Source organism: Periplaneta americana, chromosome 16 (genome assembly GCF_040183065.1).
Source record: "Periplaneta americana isolate PAMFEO1 chromosome 16, P.americana_PAMFEO1_priV1, whole genome shotgun sequence".
NCBI classification, from domain to species: Eukaryota; Metazoa; Arthropoda; class Insecta; order Blattodea; family Blattidae; genus Periplaneta; species Periplaneta americana.
In genome coordinates, this window is record NC_091132.1 from 159,086,815 (window position 1) to 159,113,368 (window position 26,554).

Genomic DNA, 26,554 nt, shown 5'->3' on the forward strand with positions numbered 1-26,554 from the left:
CCAATTATGTGAAAACATGTTAGAAGCACTTGTAGAAATGGAAATTATTTTATTGCCCTTTTACGAATCTATTTGGAGGGTGTGAAACAGGTTCACAGTATGAATTCGCTTGAGTTTACCTGAGTTTAATTGAGATGTCCATTTCTTTCACTGTGAGCTGTAATGACATTACTGTAATTTATATTTTGCAATAGACCACCTTGTCAAAATGATTTCTAAAAGTGGAAATTGTTTTATTGCCCTTTTTAGTTCCATTTGGAGGGGGAGAAACAGACTTGCTATATGAAATAGCTTCAGTTTACCAGGAGATTTCCGTGGTGTTAGTATTCTGTGCAAGACGTGTATTTCTTTAAAGTGTGCTTTAATGATAATATTCAAATTACGAATGGTTTATATGTGCGGGTTTGAAGATTGTAATATTGCTTCTTGGAATTCAAATAGGCTACACAAAAATGTTACTGCTTTCTGTGCGAATGGGACAGTTGCGCTCAAGATAAACATTATAAAATAAAACGACGATAACTAGAGCCAGGGAAGAAAAATATTACACATCAACCCCTTCTACCTCAAAGTAAAATACCGTAATTTTATCCCCTTCACACATTAAGTTAGGGTTAATAAAGAATGTTGTTAAAGGGATGAATCATAAAATGAAGCATTTAAACATATCCAGGAAAAATTTCCTGCTACTAGTGACTCGAAAGTAAAAGAGGGAGTTTTCAATGGACCACAAATTAGAGAAATAATGAGGGACAATCACACTGAATCTTTGTTGGAAGGAAAAGAGAGAGCTACCTGGACTGCATTCAAGGAGGTTGTATGAAATTTTCTCAGTAACCGTAGAAGTGAGAACTATAAAGAACTAGTGCAAAATTTACTGTTGGCGTATGAAATTATGGGTTGGAACATGTGCCTGAAAATTCACTTCCTTCACTTCCATCTTGACTTTTCCCCCCAAGAATTGTGGCGATTTCAGTGATAAGCATGGTGACGCTTTCATCAAGAAATTTCAACTATGGAAAAAAAGATACCAAGGACAGTAGAGTACCAATATGCTTGCAGACTATTGTTGAACTTTATCTCGTGATTTACCTGATGCCCAGTATGAAAGAAAATGCAGAAAAAGAAAGCTGTAATTTTCTGAACAGTGAATATTTGACCTTAGTGTCATTATATAAAGCAGTATTTTGAATACATATAATTCGAAAATTTCTCGAAAACCGTAACCAACAACTATTTTTATTGTCATATTCTTATTCAGGAGCCTCAAATTATAGAGAAAACATGTATCACATGCCCAGCACAAAAAAAAAGTTAAAATTTGTTACGCAGTGTTATATTAAGGTGTAAGGAAAGGAATGTAATAACATTAAAACAAATTAACAATCAAATCACATACCACTCCTTTTCCCCCCCTCTACTGATCAGTGCTTGTTTTTTCTCCAGCTCAACTCGGAATGGTCACTAATGCTAGAACGTTTGGTTATTTGTATTCTAGAGTCTAGCCATGACATGCAGCAATAATACCCATTCCATCTTAATGATTGTATAGAAAATGGATGTTCAAACAAAAGTGCAATGTGCATTGTGGATGGCAACCCATGTGTGTTGTGAGCACTGTCTGTTTTTAACAAATAACCACTGCACAAAACTAGCATTCGTTGCTGGGATAGACAGCTGAAAGAGACGTAAATTTTACTAGACAAAAGCATTTAGATTTTAATTTTTTGCATTTTATTCTAAATTACCACATGGTCCCAATACTGGACACTACCAGTGTTTCCAGTACCAAACAGAAAAATAATTATTGTAGCACATAAAATAATGCCATCATTTGCTTTCAAGATGACAGCATATAAAAAGGGAAAATGACTGTCAGTAGAGTACTGGTGGGGAGAGAAGCAGCAGAGCAAGACCGTGTTTGGGGTTTGTGCCCTTAAGAGGGGAGAATGAATTTAAATAAATCCTTTAAAGAACATTCGACAATGAATTGGAAAATATCTTCAACAACTGGACAATTGTTTCCTATCCTGAACATAATCGAACTTCTTACTCCAGTCTACAATCTTGCTGAGCACTTAAAAAATTGCCACACCAATTCAACAGAACAAAGCAGATAGTGGGAAACAAGTTTTATGGTGGATTTATCAAGCAGTATTCCGAATTTTCTTTGTGTTGTGCTCAATTAACAAGCCTGCAGAGAGCTCCAGGCTTTAACAGGGAACAAGTGAATACTTTTTTTGCCGAACTAGAAGAACTAATAGGAAAATATTCGTCCCTCCAAGCAGAATTTTCAACTGCGACGAAACTGGCGTAAGTTCAGTGTATTCAAGTTACTTGAAAGTCTTGGCTCTTAAAGGCAAGAAGCAAGTTTGGTAAATGTGGCAGAAACATCACAATGATGCTTTGGATCAATGCTAGGGAAACGAATGGCTTCACAATTGACAAAGACACACCAGAAGGAAGCGTATTTGACACTCAATACAGCAGTTGGATCACAGTACCAGGCTTTCAGAAATGGTTGAAAGCATTTGTCGAGCCGAGTATGGATTTGAATATCAAGAGCATGCATCAGGCATTTAAAGAAAAGTATCCAGGAAGTGTGATTAGTTACATAAGTTCTATGATAAAGTTTTCAATAAGGAGTTTCCAAATGCTTCATTTCATCGGCTAAGAACTGATATGTGCAAAACATGTGATGGATTTCCTTGTGAAATTTCTTCAGTCAAAACAGACTCAGTCCCGTGATGTGAAAAGGTATCGAGACTTACGCCATACAAAATGTTGTTGTTTTCTAATGCCAGGCGCTTGACAATAAAGTCATTTGACCTCTTGCACTACAATATTTTTCAAAGATATTATCATGACCAGCCACTGAAGCACAGATTTTGAGGTGTTCCGAATCCATTTCTTGGTTTGAGTTCCACAATGAGCAGTTAGGGGACTGATATATTCAAATTCTATGCAGGTGTTTGGCCAAACAATCATGGCCTGTTGCCAATCTAAATGCAGCTACAGACGATTTTCGTGGTAAATCGGGAATTAACTGTGGATTTTGATGCAGAGAGTTCCATTTTTTCCCTTGGGATTGAGTTATCAAATTTTGTTTGTTGAAGTCTAAGTATGTAGATTTAATAAATCTCTTCACAGAGTAATACATAGATTTAGTCACAGATCTGTAAGTAGCAGTGCTGCCCTTCTTTACTAAAGCATCCGCATTCTCGTTTCCCAGGTTTCCACAATGGGATGGTATCCATTGGAATACAATTCTTTTATTGAGTGATATTAATTGAGAGAGCATTTTAGTTATTTCTGCTGTTTGAGATGAAGGTGTGTGTTTAGAGACGATTGATAGAATAGCTGCTTTGGAGTCTGACAATATAACTACATTCCTAAATTTATTGATGTGGCATAGAAGATTCCTGAGATATTCACTTATTACAATGATTTCACCATCAAAACTTGTTGTTCCATATCCAAGAGATCTATAAAGTGAGAAGAGACAGCACGTTAACACCTGCACCGGCACCTTGTTCTCTGGAGATCAAGGATCTGTCGGTGTATAAATGAAGCCAGTTTTGTGGAGGGCACCTAATATTAATTGTCTCTAAAGACAATTGTTTCAGTATTTCAGTGTTTACTTCTGATTTCAGTATTTCTTCTGTTAAATTTAAATTATATTCTATATTTAATAGAGCTAAAGGGTTTGGTTTAATTTGTAAGTTTTCTTTTAAATTCGGGATATTGATTTTCTGTTTTTAATTCTTGAACAATGGATATGAAACTTTTTTGAGTTTTCAATCTACAGAGAGGACTGTATGAATGCCAATTGTTTCCTGGTAATCTGATAAGTTTTTCATATTGAATCAGTGCCATACAAAATGTAAGGAAGTACTTGAGACTGTTATGATGCACGTTTACCACAGTAGTGTCAGCTGATCTTCAGCAAGTGTTGCTAGTTCCAAGCCTTACCCACAGCAACATGTTTTATAGCAGAAGCTCAACTGTTATGATTTAGGCTTACATGTTGCAGATTCTCATGATCGTGTTATGTGCATGTGGGATGAGAGCATTGGCTCTCGTGAAGTTGCATTGTGCTTATTGAAATTAATAAATGAAGGAGGGTATTTGAACAAGAGGAAATTAGCCATTTAGTCTGATAATTGCGCAGGTCAAAACAAAAATCGCGTAATGGCTTTCCTTATTATGTTTTTGGTACATCATAACAGAAACATGGACATTACAACGAAGCGAAGAGAAGCATTTGAAATGTGGATATGGAGAAGGATGGAGCGTGTGAAATGGACAGAGTAAGAAACGAAGCTGTGTTGGAAAGACTGCAAGAAGAAAGAATGATTCTGAAACTGATCAGAAAGAGGAAAAGGAATTGGCTGGGTCACTGGTTGAGAAGAAACTGCCTATTGAAGGATGCACTGGAAGGGATGGTGAACGGAAGAAGAGTTCAGGACAGAAGAAGATATCAGATGATAGACAACAATAAGATATATGGATCATATGTGGAGACAAAGAGGAAGGCTGAAAATAGGAAAGACTGGAGAATGCTGAGCTTGCAGTGAAAGACCTGCCCTTGACCTGTGACCGTGATTTTGGTCTTATTGAATCTGCAAGGCATGCATTCCAAGAGATTTGCATCATGTTGTGGAAACTGCTCGACATCTTCAATGTCATGACGATTGAATCTGACCTAAAATATGCTGCAGATTCTGTCATTACGACCTCAAAATGTGAGATCTCAAAATTAAATATGATTCATGTAACCAAATAGTTACCAGGAAAGCTTCTTACCAAGAAAACTCTCAGAAACCTAAAGTGGAAGGTGATGAACATTATGAGGAAAGGAAAAGTCCTACTAAGATAAGAGACACTTTCCTGCATGTACTCCCACAACTTATGTTACCAGTTGCTAACATACCAGATCTGAAAAACATGATATCGTTTCTACCAGACTATGCAAAAGTTATTTATTATGAAGAACTTTGCAGAGACTGAGTATTGGAACAGTAATCCTGGAACTATAATAAGACTTTTTTTTTTTTAGTCTACATGATCTTACATTATCAACCCTTTGTGATGTACATGTTGTAATACCTATCTACAAAACATGGCATTTCGAACACTATGAATGTCCACACCTGTGAAGTAACGGTTAGCACGTCTGGCCACGAAACCAGGTGGCCCGGGTTCGATTTCCGGTCGGGGCAAGTTACCTGGTTGAGGTTTTTTCCTGGGGTTTTCCCTCAACCCAACATGAGCAAATGCTGGGTAACTTTCGGTGCTGGACCCTGGACTCATTTCACCGGCATTATCACCTTCATCTCATTCAGATGCTAAATAACCTAAGCTGTTGATAAAGCGTCGTAAAATAACCTACTAAAAATAAAATAAACACTATGAATATTAGAATATTCTATAAGTTTCATTTTTTTTATATTTTATACTACATTCCAATTATCAAGGAAGTGTATTTAAGTCTTATACTAACATGTATCCTGTACAAACATGTGTCTATTTTGAACACAAAGCAATAAGTTCAGAAATTGAGAAGTTTTTATTGTCTCCTGTGAAGTTTTCTGAATGGCACTTAGAACTTTTGCCATTTCCACTCTTCAAATAATAAAGAAGGCTTTTCTACATACCTCAATTTTTGTACTTCCAACCTGATGTAATACTTGAAAGATTTCACTCTATTAGGTTTCTTCTCATTGCTCGTCCCGTGTCGTTTTATATCACTGGCACATATACCTTGTAAGAACCAGTCTTGCTGATCCTTGCTAGCAATATTAGGCATTCAATTGTCATATTGACCAATTTCTTAATCCCTCAGACCTATTTGCCATACGCATATACGCAGCTCTCTAGGTTAGTTCTGAAGTGATTTTATATATGAGTACACGTGTACATATCATGCATGACTGCACAAAACCGGTCATAGTTCATAACCAATTTCAGATATGAATATGTGGTTTTTTAATTTGTATTGCAGAGAGTATGTTTTTTACTGTCATATGGTTATATTATGTTTAACCATTTCGAAAACTGAAATAAAGGAGTGAAGTAATGTAAATTCCATTCTACTAGAGCATTTAAATACCACTTTAGCGCTTAGTGCAGGGACTTTTAAATACCATGTTGTCAGGTTAAAACACTCTTTCTGGCATTTGCAGTCTTCACTAGTCACTTTTTAGGGGCATTCTTACCACTGTCGTTAATATGTTCTCCACCATGAATTCTGGCCTTTTCAACATTTCTTCTACATTGCAAAGAATGTTTTGTTCTTTTCTGGCTATAAACACCAGTGAACACACATGCAGCTGGACGTGTACAGTACTGTACCCGGCATAAAGAGCAGTCAACAACTGTTCTGCAGTAGTGCCAACTGTTTCCTGTTTATTGCAAAAACAACTGGAATCCTGCACTTCAGATGAATAGTGATGCCTTTTGCTTCACAGTATTAACTGTCACTTCGGTTGTTTTTCTGCTCAGATGGATGTATCTCTGTGTGAGCTAGTCATTACAATGCTCCACTTATTTTCAACCAAAATGTGACTTACAATCAGGAATTCAAGTATTTATTTGATTACACCACAGTTCACTGTTCCTGATCACTTAGCCATGTGCGGAACTTTCTCAATATGTTACAGTCAACTATTCCTGATTACTTATCTCTGTGGAAAGCTTTGATGTACTGTACTGCAATCAACGGCTCCTGATAACTGAACTTTATATAGCATTCATTTGTATTACAATCCACTGTTCTAGGTCACTTATCCGTGCACGTAATTTTCTCATTGTGCTACAATTTACTGCTTTCCATGACTTACCTGTGTATAGAATTTCCTTGCAGCCCAACAGCTTGGACTCCACTGCACTTGTCACTTTATCAATAACGGACTCTTCGTGTAGAAAGTGCACTTCATGTTTGGCTGGGTGGACATTTCTAGGGTCCAACTCCAGACTCATATATATGAATGGCTGACGTTCTTGTGGGACGTACATCTGCTCAAAGGACTTCTTCAATACTGCCAACATGTTATAAACATCAATTTGTTACAATTTGTGCATTCATTACTGATGCTGCAGCACTAGAGAAAATAAATAGGAGTTCGATCTCAGCTAAAGGCAACAGACTTTTAGGTGGCAAAAATTTTGAATGTGACTATCATGTGATTAAGAAATAAAGCAGTTGACTCACGCAATATATTTACTTTATGTACCAAAAAAAGCTATTTACTGTATGTACAAAAAAAAAGTTTTTCGTTCATAAATTAATCTCTATTACTCTGTTCTCAACTTGAAAACAAAATGTCTTTACATACTGTATGATAACAATTCAGGAGAAAGAGACCACAAATTACAAATTCACTGTTTAGTACTCAGCACAAAAGAATAAGCCACCAACCAATTTCGCTTGGACTTGGTAAAATTTAAATCTGAAAATTCCTGAATGGAAAATTAATGCTGTAGCTATTTAGAATGCTGTACTTTACATAAATACTACAATTTAAGTGTAAATCCAAATTTAATTCACTTACAATGGGAGAGGAGGTCAGAATTAGGCACCTGGGTATTCACCGTGTCCTGGAACTTGACATTTCCATTTCAGAACTACATAAGGTTCCATCTTCAGAGCAGACAGGTAGTCAACTACTCATTATGTCTGACGAATCTGGATGACTGAGCCAAAGTTTAAAGACGATTGTGGGAGAGAAGATTGCTTTTAACTTCTTTAAACACTGCAGTCCTTTAGAAGCTTATTTCTGTTCTGTTTTGCAGCCCCATGAGACAGCTGCAGTCTCAATCAAGATGCAAACCACAGGGACAAATTTAGTGCAGCAAGGAACTTGCTTGGCGAGCAGTAGAGAGCTGCACAAACTATCAGCAACATCGGCTTGGCTTGATGACATTTATCACAACGCATGTAATGTAACGTGAACCTTGTTGCAGAGTAACTAATAACACAACATGGTTGAAAAAAAAATCTACCCCCCCTCTGTCTCTCTCTCGCCATGCAATATTGATGTAAACCAGAACGTGTAGTATTACAAACTGTAATGGAACATGTTTAATAAAGTTCCTTATAAAAAAATTCTCTCTCTCTCTCTCTCTCTCTCTCCTGCTGTTCTGTGGTTTCTAGTTAGAAGTTACATTAATTATATGTCACAATAGAGGCTCCTTTAGTGCTAAACTGGCGTTAATTACATAAAATTAGAGCCTACATGTTGAAGTACAAAATCTATACCAAAGAACAGGAATGAAATCATACGACAGAATTCCAGAACAGCCACAAGGTTGACTTAGTCATCTATCAAATAGAGTACCGGGTCTCTCCTGGGGATAAAACGCGATCGTAACTATGTAAAACACAGAATATTTAATGCTCGCGTTGGCTTCTACCCGCTCTGCACAATACGAACAGCTCAAGACCATGCTTTCGAATGCGCCCTGTAATCGGCATTAGGTGGTTCATAGCAGCAAGCTCTTCTTGCATCTATTCATTTTCTTGGATTAGGGTACTTTTGCACTCCCTGACACTTCCTTCCTAATGAAGCACAGTATTCCTATCAACACTGCTCTCAATCAGAGTTGAATCCATGAACCTGAGATAACCCAAACACTGAACTAGAAAAACCAGTTATTTACCAGACTATTTCTTGCAACAACAAAAAAACTGTACTAAACTGAAAAGTAATGAAATCACTATTATCATAATTTGTTAGCCAAAAAAAGAGAGTAGCAATATGACAATGAGACGACTTCATCATGTCTTAGTAATCGAATACTTAATGTTTAAAATGAAATCTGAATTAACAAAACTGATTACATGAACATGTTTTATCAATTACTATGTGCCATACCACCTGAGCTGCTAAGATATGAGTAAGAAGTCTCTACTTCGGAACACTTACGAGGCGCATCCAGAAAATAAGTTTCCCGATTTTTTCCCCTTGAAAGTAAACGTAATTAGCCGTGTCAATTGCGCATGCATAACAGATCTATGACGTATCAATCATATGCCAGCCGGACAGGTCCCGCCTGGTGCCAGTAGCATGGCAGCAGTGGTCCGAAATTGAAGCTCTTATTCCTTCTCCCACCGCCTGCGAGGTTTGGTCGGTGATAAAGTTCTTTAATGCACAAAGCATTGTACCAATTGAAATTCATCGGCAGCTCTGTCAGGTCTATGGGCCGAACATCATGAGTAAGCAGATGGTGCGTCACTGGTGTAGGCAGTTTTTCGAAGGTCGTCAAAGTGTCCATGATGAAGAGCGCAGTGGGCGACCGTCCCTCATCAATGATGATCATGTTGAGCTGGTGCGGCAGTGCATCATGGAGAACCGTCGCTTCACGATTACGGAGCTGAGCAGCCATATTCCGCAGATATCGCGATCCTTGTTGCATGAGATTGTCACTAAGCACCTGCTGTTCAAAAAAGTGTGTGCCAGGTGGGTGCCGAAAAACCTGACACCCGAACACAAAATGCAATGCTTAGGAGCAGCACTGACATTTCTGCAATGGTATCACGATGATGGCGACGAGTTCCTCGACAGGATCGTCACGGGTAATGAGACTTGGATTTCGCACTTCACCCCAGAAACCAAGCAGCAGTCAATGCATTGGCGGCATAGTGGATCTCCGGTCAGGACGAAATTCAAACAGATGCTGTCGGTACGGAAAGTGATGTGCACGGTGTTCTGGGACAGGAAGGGCATTCTGCTCATTGACTTCCTTCCAGTGAACGCTGACCGTTACTGTGAAACACTGCGAAAATTGCGACGTGCCATTCAAAACAAGAGGCGTGGAATGCTTACTGCAGGTGTTGTGCTCCTCCATGACAATGCTCGTCCACATACGGCTCGGCGTACAGCAGCTGTTTTGACGGAATTTGGCTGGGAGTTATTTGATCATCCACCCTACAGTCCTGATCTTGCTCCCAGCGATTTTCACGTTTTCTTGCACCTCAAGAAATTCCTGTCCTCCGGTGAGCATTTTGGCAATGACGAAGAGCTGAAGATGTCTGTCACACGCTGGTTCTATTCACAGGCGGCAGAGTTCTACGACAGAGGGATACAAAAGTTGATCCCAGAATACGACAAGTGTCTCAATTCTTATGGTGGCTATGTTGAAAAATAGCTGAAACATTGCTGTACCTGTTGCCAATAAATGTTTTCCTGAAAGTGTTCTTTTTTTTTTTTAAATAGGGAAACTTACTTTCTGGATGCGCCTCGTATTTCAAATACATTATTTGGTTTTAGTTATATTTATGCAGTTAAATTCAGCTATAATGGTTGGGGGATCACCATTCTGCCGTCACACCCGTACTGGTTGGATGACTATTCACCTTTACTGTGGCATGTGGGCATGAGGCCAGCAGTCCAGCTAATTGACCATAAGCCTTGGCCCTCCATGGGTTGTTGCATCACATTTATTTAATTTATAGTTATATTTATAATAAAAATAATGCAACCAGAGGAGATGTATTAGTTGGCATAAACTAATTTTCTGAGTTTGTATTTGGAGGAAGCTGGACATATGAGACTTGAATTAACTTAAAATAATTAACAGGAAAACTCTGTTGACAGCTGTACTACTTGGTGAGCTGCAAACCTATAGGGGGATGGGAGTGTACACAAGCCATTTGAATGACCTGAACTCAATTGGGCATCCCAAATGTACAGTATAATTATATTACTGCCAACACTGTCTCTCTACTCAGAGTGTTCTTGTAAAATTATCTCAAAGAGCAATCGTGAACACTGATAACAGAAATCGAATATATAAAACAAAACAGAGATTCAAAACAAGTGAACTCCTATAAAAATTTTAGAATATTTCACTTCCGGCTGTTTCAATGCACACAAACAATAAAATTAACATTATCACAACACAAGAGGTATATTCAACAATTAAAATCAAGCATATTTCAAGTCATTATGTTTCATGGAAGTAAAGAGACATAATTTATTATTGCTATGCTGTTTGAATGATTTTAATACACTCAACATTTGTATCATGTCACAGAATGTGTGAGTGCAGTCTATGTGAGGGTATAAAAAAAAACTGTGACTTAGGAAGGTTCAGTTATGTAAATCAAGAGTGTAGGCTATATTCAGGGAGGTCGTGCAGTAAGTGTTAGTGAGTGTTAATACGCGACAGTTTGTGCTAAATACGACTAAGAAACCTTATTCCACCAAAACAAGAACACCAAGGCAATGCCATACTAACTGTGCACGGCCAAAGGGCTGTAAGAAAGGAAGAGCTTACAAGTGATAGTGGATTTAACATTCTGCAGACGAAGAGCATATTGATCAACTATGTCAGACATAAGCACCCAGCAGTCCCCACCATCTGAGGAGAAGATACAAAAGCAAGACGTCTGCCCTGTATGTAAACTAAACATTGATGTTATCAGAAACAGCAGCAGAATGCAACAGATTAGCCTGCGTAATGAGCCAAACAGAGTAGGCGACCCCTCTGGTCTTACTTATTTGCTCTGACCTGTATGTAGTTCCAAAATGTTGTGGAATATATCCAAAAGCTTAATTTTGAGGCACAAAACTGTTTCGAAGCAGATGTGTAGGGAAGTGAGTGATGTACAAATGTACACAGTACAGCCTTACAGTGGAGTGTTTAATAAGTGAGTACCAGAAACATTAATGCAGAAAGTGACCTTATTAAGATGATTCACCAATGGAGTAAGTAATAGAAAGCTGATTTAATGTGAGTGTTGTTAAACAGAATCCCTGTATTGTGGGTCTCTATCACCACTGTATGGTGCGTCCTCAGGTTGCGGATAGAGGAGATGACCTCCAGATATGGTTTGGTCCTCCAGCTTGGAGGTTGGCTAACAAACCATCACCAATAAAAAACAGCTTGTTACGAAACCCCAAAATAAGCTTGGACTCTCACTTTGAGAGAGGAACAGAGGTTAAGGGTGCTTGAGAATAAGGTGCTTAGGGAAATATTTAGAGCAAAGAGAGATGAAGTTACAGAAGAATGGACAAAGTTACACAACGCACAACTGCACGCATTTTATTCTTCACCTGACATAATTAGGAACATTAAATCCAGATGTTTGAGATGGGCAGGGCATGTAGCATGTATGGATGAATTCAGAAATGCATATAGAGTGTTAGTTGGGAGGCCGGAGAGAAAAAGACCTTTGGGAAGGCCGAGACATTGATGAGAGGATAATATTAAAATGAATTTGAGGGAGGTGAAATTATGATTGTGGAGACTGAATTAATCTTGCTCAGGATAGGGACCAATAGTGGGCTTATGTGAGGGCGGCAATGAACCTCCGGGTTCCTTAACCTTTAAGAGCCGAGCTACCATTATAGTGGTATAGCTAGTATTATGATCATGACATGATATTATATAAAATACATTAAAGGTGATATCTTTCAGTTGTATGAACACTAATAAGTACAATAAAATTATTAAAGATGTTAGTTATGGTCAGACATGTTTCGGAGATGCTTCTCCATCTTCAGTGATTAATTACCACGACTGCAAAACGAAAGCAATTATAATTCATCTCTTGTTTAGTTATATTTCAAAAATTAAAAAGTGACAAATGGAAAAATAGAAGATATCATAAATTGTGATACTTTATAAAAGTCTTTCACTGATTAGAAAAGTTAAAAATATAAAGTATAATTGACTTCTAAATAAGCAATACTGTTATGTCTTCTATATATGCATATAACATTTGAAAATGATATAAGAAATTATAATAATGTATGAGATTGAGTAAAAATGTGATAATAGAACTGACATGTTAAAAAGTTAAAATCTTATAATATATGTACATTCTTCTGATAAAAAGTTTATACAGATCATATTTAAAAAATAAAAATAAAAGGAAAATGGACAAAATTGCGACTTGGATGAATGACTCACCGGTGTGGTTCAGGTGATCGAACCGTGTTGTTGCTTGGCTTGAGGGAAGGACAGACTAATACTAAGTTAGTCTTTTACTATTCAAATCGGAAGTAAAAGGCCAAAGAGAATGTTTTTTTCATAAATTGCTTTTTCATTCAAATTATGAGAATGAATGAATTTGTCTTTGTATATTTCAATAGACTCCAGAATATTTAATAATTTACCTTTCCTATTCATACGTAAAATTTCCATGTCTGAGTTAATGTCTGTAAAGTAATGTTGATTATTGGATATGTGTTCATTGAAAGCAGAATGAGAAATTTCATGGGAGATATTTCTATGTTCTATATATTTTATAAATTATGTTATAAATTGTATATGATATATAAAATACGTTGATATTCTTTAATTTCATACAACATTAAGGACATTGCATTTGATTACAATAATTTAAAAATCCCCCCCCCCCCCAAAAGGAGCAAAATCATTTCAACTGCAGTCAACTGAAACTCCGTATGCGTACCATAACACTGACTGTTTTACATGGGTCCTCCCCATCCTTTACCACAGACTCAATTGACTGCAGTGATTAGGACGCGAACCTGTGATCTTAGGCACGATATGCTGGCCGTACATAGCTTGTGCACCTTAAACCGCTCGGCTAACGAACCCGACACTAATTTACCTGGTTATGCAGGTATACGAACTCCTGCTTAAGAGTTAGAAATGTGCGTGCAATAGTGGTATAGGTCTTGCGGCTTCTAAATGTTAAAAGCCATTTGTAAGTAAATTCTTAAACAGAATATTTTGTACTTATTGCAGTTTGTGGCATGTCATTTTGTTTTTCAATTATGTGACAAAATATTTCATTTTAACTTCATATCTGAATAATACGAAAACATGTTCACAACAACAAAAAAAATGAGGACCATGGCACTTCCGCCTTGTAGTGGTTTCACTGTACTAAAACTTCCAGACTAATTCCTTTTTCTTTTATATAAATCAGGTAACAATAATGCGGTAACTATGTACTTGTGAATAATATGATCTATCCTCTTCTATATCGAAAACTATGAGAAAAAAATTATACAAGTATGTCAATCATTCATGCCATTAACAAATAATAACATGTGACATTATCATGATTCATATAAGTTACCTGTACGCACACTGACCATCTGCTGTCTTGGTGGTTATGGCAAAATGGCTAATGCTCTCCTCTGAAACTGTATGTTGCTATTGTACACAAATCTTCAAACTTCCGAAGTTTGCTTGCCCGACTTCACTATGAGTTTTATTGCAGTAGCACAGGCATTCAAACTGGAATGACAAGTTCACATTATGCATAATATAAGCCTATCAGTGAATGCTGCTGCTGCTGCTAATTATGAAAAATTATGTAATTCCAGAAAGTTTTATTCAGTATCAGTATGTATAGCTAAGAATTATAATGCTTGTATAGGGATGGTCCAAATTGAACAGCATTTTAGTTTACACTTAAAATTAAGGATGCAAAGAAAGAAAAAAGTTAAATTAAGGATGCAAGGAAAAAAAACGTTAATCTTGTGAACCAGTAATCATGAAGTTTAAAGAGTCTAATCGAATCAAAATGCTACAAAAATTATGTATTCCAATTATGTCTTATAAGAATTGTGACTTGGTATCCAAATATTATACATGTAACTGACCTGAGGACATTTTTTTTTTTCCAATACAAAGAAATGACACTGCTCAAACACAAATACATAACAAACAGGCCTAATGCAAGTGAAAAGATAAAAAAGAGTAATGATTAATTGAAGGGTTTTTTTCAAAGAACAACCATAGTATTGGTTGAGGTTCTGGCTGATATGTACATCTATTGTCAGACAGTACATCTCACTTGATATGCGTCAGAGGAAGAACAAAATTGTTTGTATGCATCTGAAGTCTGACTAGTGTAATATGTAGCTAGTCAGTGATGTATGCAATGGAGGGGAAATAAACTGGTCACCCAACCCCATTATCTCCTGGCTTACTTGCCTCATAAATAGTGCCTTCTTGGTATCACTTGTGAGGTTCAGACCTGTCTTTGGACAGTTGACTAAACAACAAGAGTCCAAAAACATACATTTTCAGGAGAAACAAGAAACTATCTGGTAGGAGTGTTGCTGACACTTCAAGGTCTTGTTAAAATTCATCATGCCACTTCTTAAGGTGTTATAAAAACTTGGGAAAACTGAAGTACATATTTTATAATGTAAATTGTCTCATAGAAATACATGAGTAAATATAGGTAACTGTGGACAATGGTTGTTTTAGGAAAAAATACTCTGTTGTGGCTGAAGTGTGCCTCCCCTTTAATCTTCTTTTTCTTTATTCCTGTTTCTTTACTTGCTTACATTTCTTCCATGGCATTACTTCTGCACCTAAAGATGACTTTCATACTCCATCGGCAAGTCTATCGTGCTTTCAAAAAGGAGTGTGTTATATGGCAGTAAAAATTTTTAAAATAATCAAGATGTATAAAAATTTTTAATAGCCTCCCTATCGATATAAAAATGAAACTCAAAACATAAGATTATTTAGAGCCAAATTAAAGAAGTACCTAATTTCTCACGCCTTCTATTCTGTAGGTGAATTCATGACATTCAACAACGCTTCATGAAATTGATATTAAAACTTTGTATTGTACTAGTACACTATATTGTAAAACTCTTCTGTATATATTTCCACTAGACTGTAACTATGAATTAAGACTTTATAGTAGTGTTAAGCTTTTTTACTTGTTCCATATTCTAGCTGTGAAGCAATGTACGAATACATGGAATGTTGATAAATACAATACAATACAGTACTCCATAACGACCATAACTAATACAACAATTCACGTGCCAAAGTATTTTTCTCTGAGGTGGTTTTTGCAGCGAATCTACTACAGTTTAAAATTGAATTGATATTTCAAGGTGATTCATTCATTCATAGTGTTCTGCCCAGGGGCAGGTCTTTCACTGCAAACCCAGCTTTTCTAGTCTTTTCTATTTTCTGCCTTCCTCTTAGTCTCTGCATATGATCCACATATCTTAATGTCTATCATGTAATATCTTCTTCTGCCCAGAACTTTTCTCCCGTTCACAATTTCTTTCAGTGCATCCTTCAGAAGGCAGTTTCTTCTCAATCAGTGACCACAAGGGATGTTTGTAAATGCTAGAATCGTCATGGCTGGACAATGACTGATTTCACACACAAAAAAATTCTTTGGGCTATGGTTGTTTTATGAAAACCAGTGAAAATTTCCACTGTTACAACATAGGCTTATGGTGTTTTTTCCCCCCTAACAACTAATTCTGTAGATGGCGCTACAATACACTTGCCGTATGCTTAATATCTGACATTTGTATTTTTTTGGAGTATGATTTTTTTTCAAAAAACTCTTCAATTGTAATAGCTTTTGTAGCAGTAATGGTACTGATTTTGAATTCCTCTCCATTACTTTAATGAATTTTCCGCAGAAATGTGTTGTTAATTTTAGCAGTGAAGCCATTGATTAACTCTCTTCTTCTCCAATATTTTCCACACAAAGTGGGTTTAGAGGAAAGGACTGGGCATCTTTGAAAATGATTCTGACCCATTTCTTCCTGAAGACTGCACACTGGACGAAGTGATGAAGAAATAACTCCAATTTTGTTCAAGTACTTTGAAAAAGTGGCGTGAAATCTTGAGGAGAGTCCAATGTGTAAAATTCCCTGTAGCACACACAAAACTTACCTCTGCAAAGCACTTCAGATGCCTGATGGCTTTTTAATGAGTAATTTCCTGACCTCTTTGATTCTGTCATGAAACAACAGCTAGTTCTAACAGAAAAACATCCTGAATCAACATCTTAGCTTTCACCAAGGGTTCAGAATGAATTCATCCACCTAATGGCAATCAACGTTGGCAGAGGTTACTAAGAAACATACAAGAAGTCAAGTTAATGTTTTACTCGAGTCCTGATCAAGCATATCGAGAGCAATTGTCTGAGATAGGCTACATGGAAATTGATTTTGAAAAAAAAAAACAGTAGTCTATTTGTTGGAGAGTCTTTCCTTGGCTTCATTGAAATAAATCAGAAGTATGAGGAGAGCTTGGTTGAAGCAAGCTATAAGTGGATATATGGGATTATTGATCCCACTGCTACAATAATGCTGACATAGAAGTGGTGTTAGTCAAAGAATTAAGGAGGTAACTCGGCAATGTTTGTAAATTGTAGCAATCACTCACTAAATTTGGTGGTTATACATGCAGCAAAACAGATCTATTGATGACATTTTTCAGAACAATCGAAATCTTCTACATCTATTTGCTCAACACAGCACTGGGAAAAACTGTAATGTGTTATTCCTGTGGTTTGAAAGTTGGAGTCAAAATTATGTTGTTGTTGTTTTCTAATGCCAGGCGTTTGACAATAAAGTCATTTGACCTCCTGCACTCCAATATTTTTCAAAGATATAATCATGGCCAGCCACTGAAGCACAGATTTTGAGGTGTTCCGAATCCATTTCTTGGTTTGAGTTGCACAATGGACAGTTAGGGGACTGATATATTCCAATTCTATGCAGGTGTTTGGCCAAACAATCATGGCCTGTTGCCAATCTAAATGCAGCTACAGACGATTTGCGTGGTAAATCGGGAATTAACTGTGGATTTTGATGCAGAGAGTTCCATTTTTTCCCTTGAGATTGTGTTACCAAATTTTGTTTGTTAAAGTCTAAGTATGTAGATTTAATAAATCTTTTCACAGAGTAAAACGTAGATTTAGTAACAGGTCTGTAAGTAGCAGTGGTGCCCTTCTTCGCTAAAGCATCTGCATTCTCGTTTCCCAGGATTCCACAATGGGAGGTATCCATTGGAATACAATTCTTTTATTGAGTGATATTAATTGAGAGAGCATTTTAGTTATTTCTGCTGTTTGAGATGAAGGTGTGTGTTTAAAGACTAAATTACGTGTGTGTGGCGTGCAACAGAAGAAGCTGTAAGGCCCATCAGCAAGTACATCGAAGAGATACTTCTTGTTCTTCAGGCCACAACAGGTGATGAGAACAAGAACAGTGACACAAGAAGTGATGCGTGACAGCTACCTATACTGTACACAAGCTGTAAGGCCCATCAGCAAGTACATCGAAGAGATACTTCTTGTTCTTCAGGCCACAACAGGTGATGAGAACAAGAACAGTGACACAAGAAGTGATGCGTGACAGCTACCTATGCTGTACACAAGCTGTAAGGCCCATCAGCAAGTACATCGAAGAGATACTTCTTGTTCTTCAGGCCACAACAGGTGATGAGAACAAGAACAGTGACACAAGAAGTGATGCGTGACAGCTACCTATACTGTACACAAGCTGTAAGGCCCATCAGCAAGTACATCGAAGAGATACTTCTTGTTCTTCAGGCCACAACAGGTGATGAGAACAAGAACAGTGACACAAGAAGTGATGCGTGACAGCTACCTATACTGTACACAAGCTGTAAGGCCCATCAGCAAGTACATCGAAGAGATACTTCTTGTTCTTCAGGCCACAACAGGTGATGAGAACAAGAACAGTGACACAAGAAGTGATGAGTGATAGCTACCTATACTGTACACAAGCTTCTAGGGTGACCAGGTTTTTAGACACAAAAAGCAGGACCCATTCCTAAAAGTGGTTTTGTAAAGCACTGTCTTAGGCTTTTGCTATTTATCTTACACATCATATGTCTGAACTTCATATCAAAGCAGTAATCAGTTTTAATATTCATATACATATTCATTTACTGCAGCCAACTGATCACATATATGATATGGGACATGTCAAAAGTGACACATAATTACTATGCTACAACAGAATTAAAATACAACATACGAAATTTCAACATTAATTATAAATAATTTCAACATTAATTATAAACAATTTCAACATTTATATATTATTTTAATGTACCGAAGTACATATGATATTTCCATGCAGATATTCTGCGTCATCATACGATGAAAGAGTAATGGAACGGAGAAAAATTCTCTCCGGCGCTGGGCTTTGAACCCGGGTTTTCAGCTCTACGTGCTGATGCTTTATCCACTAAGCCACACCGGATACAACCCCGGCGCTGGACAGAATCGTCTCCGATTAAGCTCCAACTCTTGGGTTCCCTCTAGTGGCCGCCCTCTGCACTACGTCATAGATGTCTATGAACGTAGGACCGAAGTCCACACATGTGCTGAGGTGCACTCGTTATGAGTGACTAGTTGGCCACGATCCAACGGAATAAGCGCTGTCTTAAATCACTAAGTGATTTACGCATATCATATATATGTGTTATTTTAATGTACTGAAGTACATATGATATTTCCATGCAGATATTCTGCGTCATCATACGATGAAAGAGTAATGGAACGGAGAAAAATTCTCTCCGGCGCCGGGATTTGAACCCGGGTTTTCAGCTCTACGTGCTGATGCTTTATCCACTAAGCCGCACTGGAGAGAATTTTTCTCCGTTCCATTACTCTTTCATCGTATGATGACGCAGAATATCTGCATGGAAATATCATATGTACTTCGGTACATTAAAATAATATATATATATATATATATGATATGCGTAAATCACTTCGTGATTTAAGACGGCGCTTATTCCGTCGGATCCCGGCCAACTAGTCACTCATAACGAGTGCACCTCAGCACATGTGTGGACTTCGGTCCTATGTTCATAGACATCTATGACGTAGTGCAGAGGGCGGCCACTAGATCCCTCTAGTGGCTCCCCAAGAGTTGGAGCTTAATCTGAGACGATTCTGTCCAGCGCCGGGGTTGTATCCGGTGTGGCTTAGTGGATAAAGCATCAGCACGTAGAGCTGAAAACCCAGGTTCAAATCCTGGCGCCGGAGAGAATTTTTCTCCGTTCCATTACTCTTTCATCCTATGAATTTCAACATTAACAAATAACAACCACAACAACAGGTATAACACTTTACAAGACAAATCGCATTTCATTTAGCGGTCTACAGACAATTTCGACCAATGTGTCTTTCATGAGAAGACATCCTTCTCGAAGTCAGGATCTGGAAAAGAGGAAGTAAAATTTTTAAAGTAAGGCATTCTTTTTCTATACAGTTATGCCAATTTTCAATAAATTCGTTCATACTGTAAAAGTAGTTTTTGATTAAAATTTTGTAAAGAGCTTTCTTAAATTTTTGATGTGCAGATGTCTTTAAAATAATTTTGTACGTCATTATACATAAGATCAGCATAAATGAAACTGTTTTTATATAGAGTTGTGTTAAAACTTTCAGTAAAAATATTATCTTTATTTCTTGTATTGTGCTGGTTTGTGTCTGAATTTTTGAGAAAGCTATACAAATTACATTTGATAAAATTTAAAGTTTGATAAATATAAATACAGGGTAATGACAAGGTATGTAATTATTTTAAGAATGGCCTGCAGCTAGTAGTTTGAATTATGGCTCTAATAGCTCTCTTTTGTAGTTTAAATATTTGGATTGCATTGGGTGAATTACCCCAAAAGATCATACCATACGTTAGGATAGAGTGAAAGCATGCAAAGTGCAATGTGCGAGCAGATTCAATAGATGATACTCTTATTAGTAATCGCAAGGCAAAGCAAATTTTACTTAATTTCTTCCTTAGTTCCTGAAGGTGTACAGACCATTTTAAATGTTCATCTAGCTATATACCAAGAAATTTTGTACTGTAAGAATATTAAATTGTTTCATTTTGATGTTCTATGACCGGCCACTCAGAATAATTGTTTTGTGAATGATGAAAAGAAATAGCTATGGTTTTCGACTTACTGATTACCAGTGTGTTTCTCTCAAACCATTCCACTAGTCTTTTCTGTAAGAAAACGCATGGTATTGACATCTTTTCCTGATAAAAAGATACTGGTATCATCTGCAAAGAAAGTTGGTTCTTCATGGCTGATGTATGACTCTAAATCGTTTATATATATCTAAAATAGAATTGGTCCGAGAATTGAGCTCTGTGAAACACCATACCTATACATTTTTTCTTAGACAGATAATTTATTATTTTACCATTTTCTTTACAAGTGATCTCTGTCCTTTGTTCACGATTTTCCAGGTAAGAAGTAAACCTACTGTGTGCCAAGCCTCTAATTCCAATAGCTTTTAATTTTTCCAACAAAATAGTGTGATCCACTAGGTCAAATGCTTTTGAGAGGTTTAAAAATAATCCTATTCCTATTTGTTTCTTGTCAATAGATTCATATACTCTTTTTAAAAAGTTTATAGTTGCCGTAATAGTTGATTTACCCTTACAAAATCCATGTTGGTTTTCAACAATTATATTATGCTCGGTTAAAAATGATACAAGCCTCTTGTGCATAACCTTTTCAATTATCTTAGAAAAAACAGAGAGTAAGGAGATTGGTCTATAATTTCGAACTTCCATCTGTGGTCCTTTTTTATATCAGGGTTTCACTTTTGCCATCTTTAAACTAAGCTTATCTGGGAACTGGCTTGTTGACAGTGAAAGATATACAATGGCAGTTATAGGAGTAACTATATTTAGGAAACATCTTTTGATAAGAAAATCTGGAATCCCATCGATGCCAGCTGATCTTTTACGCCCAAGTCGTTTAATAATTTCCATAATTTCTGTTTCATTAGTAGAATTTAGAAATATGCTATTACAATGTGTTTTGTTATATTATTGTTTTTAATCTGTGTGCTGTTATCCAGAACAGTTTCTGCAATACCTACATAATCGTTAAATATGTTTTCTGTTTTATTGGTGTCACATATTTCTCCACATCACATTTTAGTTTGATATTTTTTATATCATTACTATTTTGTCCCAGTTCATCTTCAATAACTTTCCACATAGCTTTTGACTTGTTCCCAGCTGAATTTATAAATTTATCATTGTGCAGTTTTTTGGCTTGACTTATTACTTTATTATAAATTTCCTTGTAATGATAATAATAATAATAATAATAATAATATTTAAACGTTTTTGAGACATTCCCCCCTTTTAATATTTTGTTAAGAAATCTTAGTCTCTTTCTGGATTCCCTTATCCCTGTAGTGACCCAGTTTTTTGTATTCTCTGTAAATTTGATATTAATTTCAGGCAATGCTGTCTCATAATGATAATTGAATGTTTTAAAGAATTCGTCATAAGCAAGGTTTACTGGTGTTTGTTTGAATATGGAGTTCCAAGATTCTTTCTCAAGTAGATGATTTAGATATTGAATATTTTCTTCCTTAAAGGATCTTACTTTCTTGTATACAGCAGAACTATTATTTATTTATTTATTCGAATGACAGGTACATAGATAACTTATCTTTTACCTAAACACAACCTCAAGATTAAAAAAATTAACTTAATGCAGAACTATTATAGTTATTTTTATTCCTATCTTCTAGATGTAACTGCAAGATTTGAGCTTCATGATCGTAGAACCCAGTTGTTATTACATTAGAACTGTAGTTCCACAAATCCTTGTTTAGTATTATTTGACCAACTGCTGACTGGCTGCTGCTTCCTATTCTTGTTGACACATTTACTATTGCCTCTAAGCCATGTGTGTTTAATACTAGTTGTAATTTTCAAGTAATATTATTATTATTATTTTTTAAAATCTACATTTATATCACCCACGATTATAATATTTTTGTTTCTATTTCGCAAAGTATGAATTATTAAATCCAATTTATCAATAAGGATCTGATATTACTGCTGGGAGTCCTATATATACAGATTATAATTCGTTTCAAACTCGACAATTCCACCATGCTAGTTTCAAAATGTTCTTCAACATTAACATTATCAAATAATGTAGGCTAAATGGTATTGCTTCTATACCTGTTTTACAAATACACATGAGCCTCCATGTTTTTTGTTTTTCCTACAGAATTTTGATAAAAGAGTAAAATTATTAAACTTATAGAGGTCTAAATCACCTTGGTCTAACGAATGCTCAGTAAAACATAAGACATCAAAATCAAAAGATTTATCAGTGAGTAGTATTTCAAGTTTTTCTTTCTTGTTACCTAGACTTTGCACATTTTGATGAAATGTTTGAAATTTACTAGTGTTCTTATTGCTTTTATTAGAAATACCTGCACTATCGCTAAGACCCTGTACCTTACTTATAAAAAATCAAAACTTAACTTACATATTTTCAAATATGTAGACTAATAGCTATTCAATAAACTGCAATAAACAAAAACTGGTAACGAATCAATAGTAAAATATATCAATTTTGTTATGAGGAGGTGTAAATTGATATTATATATTTATTATTATGCTCACTATTAGCTATTATCTAACATAATTTGGAAAAATACGTGCACACAATGTAGCTGCTTTAGCATAATTATTTTTCTGCAAATACTAAGCAACAACATATTTCTGATTTGAATGTATTGCTTTCTACAACTGATGGTGTCCAAGAAGGAAGTACTGGGGTTCTGTAAGAAGGGAGAGCTACTGCATAACAAGAGATACCATCGTGCCCGTACAGCAATTGCCAACCTGCTAAGAAACAGAGCATGGGAAGTACATGAGGAGATTCATTGTGTGTCTGAAGATGGTTCTCATAGAAGAGTCGATATAATTGCCATGAATAGAAGAACTCAGAAAGCGATGGTCTTAGACCCTACGATTTGCTTTGAACGAGACATGAATCAAGCACTGCAGATAAATGATGACAAGCGAGCTAAAGATCTACCTTGTCTTCCATATCTCAGTGAAAAATACGGCATTTCGCTTTACAACTGGGATGTTACAGGCTTACTATTTGGAGCGAGGGGTTGTTTACCAAAATTTACATGTTAAATCCTTTAAAATTCCCTTTTATGAGGTTCAGAAGATTGTAATGGAAATTCTGAAGGCCTCTCTTCAAATACTACACTATCATTTATATGTTAACACGTAAATTTTTGTTTTAATGTACAAATCGAATCATTATTTTGCTCGTTTCATTGCCCTTTATCTTTTATGTTTGTTATTTCCGGATCCCAATGGTCAATCTCACTTGAGGGCGGATGATTTAAAATAAATCTTAGTAGTGAACACAGATGTAATTCAGATTATACTTTGTGATCAACATATTAGGTCTATGTTTTAAAGTTTCTGGCTTCAGCCTAGATTTTTCATCCGTCTATCTGCTGCAAGTATTTCCTGTTGTTTATCTCTCCACTTATTTTCTCTGAGAATCATAGAATTTTTGCTTAAAATTATATTTCACAGGACTTTTAGCAGGATAAACTTAAAAGCGGGATAGTGACATGGTATTCAAGCTTTTGCACAGGCAGCAGGATAGGGTGCTAAAAAACAGGCAGTATCCTGCAAAAAGCAGGACATCTGGCCACCCTAATAGCTTCTATTATCGATTTCAAACACTGCTGGGATTTTGGAACGAAGTACTTATTTCAATTGACTGAGTTCAAAAGAGGCTGCAGGAACTTGCACGATGCCACCCTGGATATTAAAGGTCTCAGAGATAACTTTCATGTCGAAAGAGGAACTTAGTCAACTGCTTCCTGTAAAAAGTGATATGGGTATGTTGAGGTTGAGAGATGTCAAAGACGAAAGAAAATTATGCCTGGCGAGAGCTGGAAATACATCACATTATCCGCTAGACAAAACATGGAGAAAGTCATGAAGGAATCACTCAACTGTCTTCACATGGAAATGGACAAAAGGTTCTCTGTGTCGCAAGAAGCCGAATCAAATCGGGTTCCTTCTAGATATCAGTCAACACACTACGTTATGGTGTAGCACCTCAAAAAACAAGTGCAGAAATTCGGGCGAAAACTACAGCTGTGATAATGATGCGTAACAGAACGCAGAATGGATTGCAGAATGCTGCTTTCGACTCACACTGCGAAAATTTCAGGTCTGAAGGACTTCTCGATTTCATGAACATGATGTTTCCCCACTTTATGCATTGCAACACAAATAACGCTACCCATTTCAGTTTCCATTGTCAGCTGTGAGAGATTGTTCAGCAAACTGAAACTGATTGCTTACTACTTGAGAGCATTTATAGGCCAACACTGACATTGTAATCTTGTCAGGCACTGTTGGGTTTGTAGAACAATACAGTAGCAACACAATTTCACAATATCCCATTCCAAAAAAGAATCCATCTGCTCTTGTTTAAAGCAGGATATTACCAACACAATACATCTCTACCAAAAACCTGACCAAACCAAACCTAACCTCCAACTGTTCTCAGACCTTACGAAGACTATCTAGGCCTATATATCTATATACCAAAAACCAAACACACAATTCATACCAAAAACCTAACCAAATCAAACCTAACCTTTCACTTATCTCAGACTGTCTTTCTACCAATATATCAAAAACTGCATACCAAATTTGGCACACTACATGTCTTCAAAACAGTGTCCCAGCGTTCTTGAGTTGGTAGAGCTTTCAGTATCGGCATCATCTCTTTCAATATGCAATATTCTTGGTACAATGCAGCACAATTTTCAAAGTCCAGTTCTGTATTAACATGCAATATATTCAGTAAGGACACTGAATGTGAATATATATATATATATATATATATATATATATATATGAAATTTCAGAATGTAATACTGCAATGAACAAAATTCCAGACATTAAGAGTCCTGAAAACAATTTAATTTTTTTCGACAATCCGGAAAAATTCCGGATGGTTGGCAATCCTATACACAAGATGGTATGACAACTCGATTTTTGTGTCCAATAACTGTTCATGAATTTACACAACTTGTAACTTACATAATACCAAGTTTTATTTATAGGGTTACTTGGTGAAAGTAAATGCCTTTTACTATTGTTTTTGTCTTTTGCGCTCAAATTATGGCAGGTCAAATTTAGAACATCATTATCCAAAATACTAAGCTTTTTAAAGGAAGAGTTTTCAGTAACACACCATTAGGTATCAGTTTTTACAGTTCTCACATTTTACATTTCTACACAACACACTCATTATCTGTTTAGGGTTCCCAGACATATTGGAAAATAAATACGGGACACTTATCAATTATCATTAAGTAAGTTTAATATGCACATCCACCAAATATACCAATCTTTCAAACTGTGTATGTAGCGAAGTTTATTACACAAACACTTTACCAACTAACTAAGGGTAAGTAAACTAATAGTAAACAAAATTGTTAGGGAGCATAAGTTATTTGCATTAAGTTTAAGCTTCCTTATGTAAGTTGCTTTCAAATTGGTTTTACTAAGTTATTACAGAAATAGTTACAAAATACACTAAGTTACTCATGTGACAGTATTCTTATAAATCAATCAATACTTCTCTAAAGAATGAATTTCACTTAACAATTGTTTATTTTGAAGAATCATGTCATGAAAAGCAACACAGTCCTCACTGAAGAATGATTTTACAAGCATTAATTTTACTGTTTTTATAGACAATTTATTTTTATCATCAGTCCATAGAGCATTCATGCAAGAAAATAATCTTATGGCACACGCATTCATTCCAGGGATACACATAATGAACTCCACTACTCTCTTCAAATTTGAGAGTTCTCCTTCAGTACTTTTAAAAACATCCACCCAGACTTCATCTAAACATTTGGTGTTGCCATCACTCGCCTTGAGTAATTAATAACTCACAATAATATTGTTTCATAACAGACCAT

General features: G+C 36.2%; 1 protein-coding gene and 1 long non-coding RNA gene across 6 annotated transcripts in view; one reads left to right on the plus strand and one right to left on the minus strand.

Annotated features, from left to right (window-relative positions):
• LOC138691582 (uncharacterized) overlaps positions 1-26,554 on the plus strand; it is a 110,217-nt gene that overhangs the window by 28,890 nt on the left and 54,773 nt on the right. Inside the window, exon 3 of one of the 3 annotated variants that reach the window (XM_069813692.1) lies at positions 7,795-8,122. The exons of the other annotated variants lie outside the window; for them this stretch is intronic. Within the exon in view, the coding sequence (XP_069669793.1) occupies positions 7,795-7,802 (8 nt within the window). The 3' untranslated portion in view covers positions 7,803-8,122. Of the gene's footprint in view, positions 1-7,794; positions 8,123-26,554 lie in introns of those variants that run through there. 3 annotated transcript variants of the gene reach the window in all.
• Positions 1-26,554, minus strand: part of LOC138691584 (uncharacterized) — a 56,648-nt gene that overhangs the window by 25,765 nt on the left and 4,329 nt on the right. For 2 of the 3 annotated variants that reach the window (XR_011329919.1, XR_011329918.1), the window contains exons 2-3: positions 14,060-14,220; positions 6,843-7,040 (exon numbers count right to left, since the gene is read on the minus strand). This is a non-coding gene — a long non-coding RNA (uncharacterized lncRNA). Of the gene's footprint in view, positions 1-6,842; positions 7,041-14,059; positions 14,221-25,263; positions 25,423-26,554 lie in introns of those variants that run through there. The other variant, XR_011329920.1, reaches the window with a different exon arrangement.